This window comes from Sinocyclocheilus anshuiensis, unplaced genomic scaffold (assembly GCF_001515605.1).
Source record: "Sinocyclocheilus anshuiensis isolate Anshui unplaced genomic scaffold, SAMN03320099.WGS_v1.1 scaffold205, whole genome shotgun sequence".
Classification (NCBI taxonomy): domain Eukaryota; kingdom Metazoa; phylum Chordata; class Actinopteri; order Cypriniformes; family Cyprinidae; genus Sinocyclocheilus; species Sinocyclocheilus anshuiensis.
The window spans coordinates 948,743-957,496 of NW_015536497.1; the positions used below are offsets into that span (position 1 = coordinate 948,743).

The 8,754-nt window shown below is 36.7% G+C and overlaps 1 protein-coding gene across 1 annotated transcript; it reads right to left on the reverse strand.

The window, feature by feature from the left end:
- Positions 1-5,040: 5,040 nt before the first annotated feature.
- Positions 5,041-8,545, reverse strand: LOC107688371 (protein C8orf4 homolog). Its single transcript, XM_016486032.1, has 2 exons — positions 8,103-8,545; positions 5,041-5,065 (listed from the first exon to the last, which is right to left on the reverse strand). Exons 1-2 carry the CDS (start codon positions 8,504-8,506, stop codon positions 5,041-5,043), a joined length of 429 nt encoding a protein of 142 aa, XP_016341518.1. The 5' UTR covers positions 8,507-8,545.
- Between the last annotated feature and the right edge of the window lie 209 nt (positions 8,546-8,754).

Genomic DNA, 8,754 nt, shown 5'->3' on the forward strand with positions numbered 1-8,754 from the left:
AATTTGTGTGTGTAAGATCTGAACATTTTGTATTAGAGTGAAAATGTCATTCAAATGTTGTTTTTCTCTGTAGTCCACTAAATATGTATGCATTTCCTTGTTTTGTTTTGTACATACAGTACAGTCTGAGGGAATTGCTCTCGAATGATATTGAAATAAGACTTTGTCAACATTTTGAAGCTGAATTTAATCAGCATACTAACAAAAGTAATTTCATAACTTCCACAAGACTTTCTAGTGACGTGTCATTCTAAATGTTCAGCAAACGCTTTTTCTACATTAGCTGCTGTATGAATAGACAGAAAATGAACTATTTACTATCTCTTGCAATGACTGTAGAAGCAAGAAACCCAAGTGTTAACTATAAGGAAGCATTACTGAGATGAAAAATTAATATTCTGCTATCATGCTGTACTTTGCTGAAATTGGGGTAATTTTAGTGCTTTTCACAAAGGACTGAACACTGATTTCCGTTTGTGCACATAAGCTTTGTGTTTCCACTAAAAAAAGCCCAAATAATCTAATTATCCCCCAAATTATGACTTTTTAAAATGAAGCTAAGTTGCTAGCATTATTTATAATTAAAATTGTATCTCTTATAAATGACATAAAATCAATTCTGACACAAATACGATTAGTAGTTCTGTTTTCTTTATGTTATAGTATCATGCAGCTTCAAACACTATCAATATGAATGCCTGACTTTCTGTGTCACAATACTAACTCACACTTATTTAGCAAGTGCCACTGTTGTTTTAGTACTGGAATGAGAAGCAAACAACAGAACACAAAGCTATCCCCATAAATCACATCTCAGTGTCTCCCAAAGACCTTTTTCTTAGTGTTTTTCATTCTGCTGAAATGATGTGCATTGTAAGAGGACCCATAGGGCTTTAAAGATAAAAGGAACAATGTAAGACAGCCTTTAGAAATGAAATGGATTGCAAGTGATTCCCAACAGACAGTGAGTGGCTGGATCTCTGAAGGGCCCGGAGTAGTTTCTCTTGATGACTGTTCCCTGATGTACTGAAAATGTTTCTCGAAATCTCCATTTTAGAAGGTTTTATCATGCTTTGAGAAAGTCATACAGTTACTGAAATCTTAAAACATGGAATTAAGGTGGCGCAATATTAAAATGCAGCTTTAGTTAACAAAATAAGCCAGTTTAAACACTGCGGTTTGATTAAGTTGTTCTGTAGCAAAGATATAAAGTGCAACTGCAGCTGTGAGTCCGTATTTCTGTGGGTTCAGCTCATTATGCATCTCTGCAATATCACGATTGATTATTCAAATGAATGCAAATAGCACAGCAAGGGCCATTGATAATATAGCATATAGAGAGGGTCTTGGACGACAAAATGTCATGTGCCAGAAGCCAACATTGTTCTGTCATATGAATTAGAAATTGAATTTGTGGAGCACATTTTCTGAAAGTATCTGTAATCTCAATTAAACTGCTCACTCAGTATCAGTGCGTGATGGATTTCCTCACACCGACAGTAAGACCAGCATCATCAAGCACAATACACCACATTTTCATTATATCTACCAGATAAAACCAAAGGATGCATGTTGTATGATGTTCTGCTGCCTTTGCAAGTCTGTCTGGCTTGTTATTTCTTGAGATGAACTGGCTGCTTCCTTCAATTTGACCATTGCAAATTGCACTGTTAAAAACAAGCCACTAAATAGGCCTAGGCCGTGATAGTCATCGAGTGTCATTCGTTATAGAGATTCGAGGGCACGCTTGTAAACTTGTTTGTTTTTACTCATTCCCAGAGTTCTTTGAGTGTAAAATTCTTCCATATGTCGGGGTTTGAGGGCTGTGGTATTCACTGGCTCCGAGTCGATTCAAAAGCTCAACTAAACTCACGGAGGACTGAAACCATTTGCTCATTACGACTGATGGACAAGCGGACAGGTAAATAAAATACTTTTCCGCATAGTTAAAGGGATAGTTCACCCCAAAATGTATTTCCCTTAAGTCGTTCCAAACGTGTATCACTTTCTTTCTTCTGTGGAATATAAAAGAAAATTTTCTGAGAAATGGCTTGATGGTTTTTCATCCATACAATGGAAGGCAATGGTCAAAAACAACAACATTCATGATTACCAACATTCTTCAAAATGTCTTTTGTGTTCCACACACACACACAAAGTTATACAGTTTTGGAAGGACGTGATGATGAGTAAATGACAGAATTTTAATTTTTTTGCGAACTATCCTTTTGATGTCAGTGATATTTGAAAGAATTACAATTCAATGGCCGGACAGACGGTTCTCAATGTAAAAAAAAGTGGTTTTGGTTCGTTAAAACAAAAAACCTACACTGAAAATACAAAAGGTGCAAATCCTTTACTGTCCAGAAGGTGGAGTCATGTGCATAAATTTGTACAGAGTGCACAAAATGATCTTGATATAGAGCCAACTCTGCTGAATGAACCAGCCAGATCTATTTTACTTGACTGTACTAATCATCATTGACTGTACTAAACGAATCATTTACAAACTAACATGAGTCTAAAATCAAACCAGATATACTGTATGCTTCAAGACGACTGAACATGGTTCAACCTCAGCAGCATTTTGAAAAGTATGTACATTATATCAGACTATAAGAAAATACTGGAAGGCCACTGGAAAGCTATTTTTACTGACAACATAAAACCTAGAGGTTTTCTGACTTTAAAACACTAGTTTACCTCCGTTTTGTCAACAGGACCAATTTTCTATTGTCTCTATAATATTTATTGTGATTTTAACCTTTTTAAAATATGGTGCCCCACTTCAACGTGTGCATCGCTTTACATTTTCAAAAAATATTGAAAATGTCTATTATATTATTTGTCTATTATAATAGATGAAAAACATGTTTGTATACAGAAGAAGATACAAATGGCACAGAATAACCTCAAGAGGACAGCACCCCAGCTACCAGTTAAATTAGCTTGCAGGAAATATCTTGAGACTGAACTATAAACAGCAGAATGCACAACACAGTTTTCACTGTTTATCATGGCATGCTGTGACCTATAGAGATCCTCGCTGACAGTAAACATGAGGGAGGGATGCTTTTACCACAAGATTCCAGGTTTAGGAAGCTCGAAATCTACTGCAGTTTAAAAAGCACTGCAAATGAATATAGTATGATCAAAATAAAGAATACCAGGTGCAAGGTCCACTCAATAGGCCCAACGAAGGTATCCAATGGTGGTGTGCAAAGTAATTTAATTTCTATTAAACTCTAATCTGACTCTATTTTATTATGACCTCGAAATGCAAATTGGTTGTTTGTCCACTATTATTCTTGTCTTCATTCCCTTTCTAAGTGTATGGACACACTCTGGGCTCATCTGGCTACAGAAGCGCCCCGATCTTCTTGCAACATTTACCCAGTACCCAGACCAAGACAAGCATCCCCCAAATGGAGACAGGAACTAACAATTGGGATTTGCATTGATTAAGGCCTAAACGTGGAGAGTTTACACCATTTGGGGACAGGTGTTAATTTGCATGAAAGACACCGAGGAATGGCACACCCTCTACAGTAAGCAACATATCTCTAAACTCCTGGATCTGTATTACCTTTTAGTCTACTTCTTGTAAGATTGAGACCATTGTACCAGTCGCACGGAGACTATTCAAATGATACCAAACATGACTGTGACTATCACTTGTGAAGTGAAATGTGAAAGATCTTCTCTCAGTGAGATGTGGAAGCAGATGTCTCTATGTTAATACACTGTGTTTGTATTGTCTGTATCTCAGAAGTCTTACACAGGCAATACCATTCCAAGAAGCTCACTAAACAGTTATCAAGAATTAACCAAATATATAGTTTCTGCCGTTTTGTTCCATAAAAGAACAAACAAAAACTCAGTCATTCAGACAGGACCAAGAGTATGAATAATATTCCTACAAAGTCTATCTTTGGGGCATTTTTCCATCTTACTGTACGTACTAACAGATGTTCACATGCACCGTGGGCTGACATTCGATTTCCGAGGAAAAATTTAGCCCTGAGAGGTATTCAGAACAGCCAGAGATTCCATCTGAATTATTCATCTTCACACAGTACACACTCTTGTCAGTTGTAAGTTCATTACTTAATATGATTATGTCAGTCTAATGAAAATGCAATTAACCATGAAATACAGTTACTTTAAATGAATGTGATTGTTCAGAGAGCTGCGGGGGTGTTTGTATCCTTGTGTTTATTCTTGATTCACTGGAAGGGTCACGGTGACTCACACTGACACACAGTGCTGCCCACAGATTGATAAAAAGATGAAGTATGACAACTCTAGTTGAACTGTAAGTTCCCCTTTCTCATCAGTCCACAACTGGTTTAATCTGGAATCTGTGAGAATCTGTAGAATTAATGCAACAAGAAGAAAAATACCCAGCAAAACAACAATATAATAATAATAATAATAATAGGAATAAATGTTGTAACTATTATTAAATATATGTAATTTATTTAATACATAATTATTATTAAATATATACATATACTACATGTATAAATTTAAATACAATAATCAGAAGCACAGCAAGCACTGTGCCGTTTTCTACGTTGTTTGTGCTTTGATTTGAACGAAAACAACGTATCAGTGTGGTGCGGCTGACACAGAACAACATACGCTGTTTGCGTTCAGTGGATTCAGGAGACGAATTGTGGAATAATGTTTTTTTTTTCTTCTTCTTTTGCACACAAAAAGTATTCTTGTAGCTTCGTAATATTACGGTTGAACCCCTGATGTCACATGGATTATTTTACCGAACTCCTTGCTACGTTTCTGGACGTTGATCGTGGTAGTACCCTTGCTGTTTATGGGAGGGTCAGAGAGCTGTCAGAATGCATAAAAAATATCTTAATTTGTGTTCCGAAGATGAACGGAGGTCTTACGGGTTTGGAACGACATGAGGGTGAGTAATTAATGACAGAATTTTCATTTTTGCGTGAACTAACCCTTTAAGAACTGCAAGGCATTTCTTTTTGAGAATACCTGAAAAGTCTACTTTCAGCTTACTTCGCTTCAGAACACTTTAATGTGGTTGGGTCTGTAAAAACAAAACGTAATTTGAGAGTATTTTGAGTCAGATTAAATGAGGGTAGACAGTTGGATTAGATGTGATCCTCGGTTTGACAATAAATGAACAGCCATTTTAGTAATAATACCTCTAGAGACAAAGAAAATCTGAGCTTTTAACGTCATTATAGAGACAGTCCAGTGGTAAACAATAGTTTTGGTACTTAAACATATTTTTGGTTAAATTGTTTTGCTTTTGTGTCATAAAATAAAGCATGTGAGAAGGGCCACACTATCACTACCAACAGTCTTCTTGAAACTGGATTAAAACTTATATGTTATTTAATACTTTGCTAAAACAATGTCATATTTCTGATCCATATTGACATCTACCTTTAAAAGCATGTGAAAACTGGATTAAACTAGAAGTATCTGACTGTTGCTTATGGATAACACCGTCAACATCAGAAAACACTCTCATCTCAGAGAACAGACACGATTAGTTCTGTGACATCTGCTGGGACTCTGCTCATTTAATGTGAATGATTGGCTGAAAAGATTTCTAGTATCAAATAGTTTACTCACCATAAAACAATACTAGCTCTCAGGGCCTACAAGACTATTGTTCGATGTTTAATCTGGATTTAAGCCATATCGGCAGTGGTTCAGAACCATACTTTTTCTAAAACATATTTCTGCTGCCTACAGTGCATGAATGAATATGAAGTATTTTGAACAGTGTATAGGCACATTATATTTTAATGGTGGGGAAGAGGTGTTATTATATTTAAGTGCAAATATCCAACATGTCTTATTGACTAATTTACACGCTTCATGAAAAACATGTATTAAAAGCAAGTGTAAAGTGAAATGATTTCCTGCCTGGAACATATTTACACTAAAGGTTGTTTTATATAGGCTAATACCTTGACTGCACTTTATTCATTATTAAAGAACCAATATGTCTGAGAATCGGATATCCCCACCACAGCTAAAGATATCGTTTCAGAACGATCCGATGAATGAAAAAAACATTGACAGCCAATCAGAATCCAAGCTTTTAAAGGGGCAGAGGACAGAGCTGAAAAGAAACGTTATCGTCCATTGGTGTGGACGCTATTTAGTTTGTTCTTGGTGTGAACTGGCCTTAAGATATACAGTACACTTGAAGTCAGGGAGATTATTTCATTTAAGTTTCTCTTTATTTAATTAAAATGATGACATCACATATACGACCCTAAAATCGCATGTAAAAGCAAGGCCACATTAGCGATATTTCAGCGGCAAGTCACTATTCATTTAGATTGAAATACTTCAACCAGGTGCGTTGCTAGGGTCTGAAGAGATAAGAGGCTTAGCCCCTAAGACCCCCCACCCCATTACATGTGGGTAAATGACCAACTAGAGCAGCATGATTCTGGATAAATTGAAAATCACTATTTAAAAAAAAATGATGGGTTAAAACAACCCAGCATTTTTTAGAGTGTATTAAACCTTTGACAATTGTACAACAGTGATGACAGCAGAGACAGCAGTATGTAACAAGTTCACAGTCTTTAGTCTAGCAGAATTGTTGTCATTTAGGAATCAGATTGTGGGTGATTCAATCAAGATCACGATCTGGTGATATAAACAGAAAACGAGGGCTTCAAAGCTGCGTTTAGTGGAATGAAAATGGAAGGTGACACTTTAACTTTTTTTTGCAAATAGCACTGGTGCTACAGAGCTTGAAAGATTTGTAGCACATCCAGGCCACACAATTGTAGCACAAGAATAAAACATGTTACCATCTCGAAAAACAACCACCAGTATTGCAGTTCAGGACATTAATGTTCTATTATTACTATATAAAAACATTAAACAAACTAAGAAATATCACTATTGTAATAACAGTTTCACTATAATATACAAAACAGAGTATTAAAGGATAACTGTAATAATAATTACATCATTGTATTTTAGAGAAAAAGTTTATTTTACAGAAAACTGCAGGGTGACCTGTTAACATGCAGAGAGCCATAACAATCAATCGTTAGAAATGTCTATGGTTTTATTATAAAATATAAAATTATGATTTAAAAAAAAATCTGTGACAGTAATCTCTTAATTTTTGTCAGGAAATCTTATGCATCCACTGAGAGAAAAAAAAAACTGCTGTAGGGGGTGACCGGGGATGGTTGTAACACGTGTCAGATGCAATTTCTCAAATAAGGAACAAGTTACAAATCTGCTCATTCTCTTTTTTTATACTTAATTTTTTGTGATGGCAGTCCCTGCTTTGTAGTTAAACTCATTAAAGTTAAATTATATGTATTATGTGTCTGTGTAGAGATTTTTTCATTCAAGTTGTTAGTGCTAATGTTTTGGCTGTTCACTGTAAGGTGAGCTAGTTTATGGCTACAAGACACTGGGTTAGTTGTAACAGCAATGAAACATGTTATAACCTACCCCAAGCTATTTTTTTTTAATTAATGTGTTTACTTTGATTTTCAATATGCCTAGGTCTTGGAAAAGAAAGACAAACTGAGGGGCATCTCTCAAAGTTCAAGTGTTCAAGTTAAATTTTATTATGGCCAATTACTATGACTGACATTAACAAACATTATTAAAAACAAACACACACACACACACACACACACACACACAGTGTTCAATTGTTGGAGCAATTTGCTCAAAACCTTCCAAAATCCTTTTTTTTTTAATATATATTTTTTTTATTCATAATCCTTATTGCATAATGTTACATCTTACCCCAGGGTATGTTACAACTAACCCGGACTATATGAGGTGAATTGTAACATTTCACTCCTTGTGTTTGGAAATAAACCATGCATTTTCTGTGTTATGCTGCAAAGATAACAGCTACACCATTTAATAGCAGGCACTTGTGACTAGTTTGAATCACAATTTGAACACACTGATTTACAAGAACTCCAATATACAGACAGAAATGTCAAAAATGTTACAACCATCCCCAGTCTCCCCTACTTCTCTACACCAGAGAAAAACGTATGGATATGGATGTTTATTGTAATTTAATTGCTCCCTTCCTGCGTTTAAGTGCGAACTGTAGTTTCGAAGCCATGAGCGCTCTGGAAATGCCCTCAGGATCCTGGTGCAGCGCGAGGATGCTCCTGGCTCTCTCCGCCGCCTTCAGGTCTCCGGCTTTCTCGAAGAGTTTCACCAGGGCGTCCTGGTTGACGTTCTCGAAGATGTTCGGCGAGGCTTTCTTGCGGTGCGCCGTGCCGAATTTGACGCCGCTCACGGCGGCATTGACGCGACGAGAGTATGAAGACGCGTATGAAGACATGGCGGTAGAAATTGACCGTTTTCGAGACGTCCTGTGTTTGATAGCAGCGGCTGTGCTCTCAGTGACTACAGCATTGGAGAGAACAGCCGGTTTTATAGGGGACTGTCCGAGAATTCCCTTTTGAGACGATGTCATACGGACGGCTAATGAACGAACGCCCATTCGCCCAACTTTATCCGCTGCGCTCAGGACGCGCTGAGGGAGACTGTTCTGACGCATAGATGAACTTACCGAAGATTTCATTAATAAAGCTCACTATAAGCGACCTCTTTTGAGTTCAGCTTTGTCTAACAGACTTTTTAGAAGAAATTGCCTTATGACAGTACTCTAGCGCTCCACGATAGATGCCAATACATTTCCGCACTGGGAAGTTTTATAGAGTGGCATCAATTACATTATGCAGTTATTTA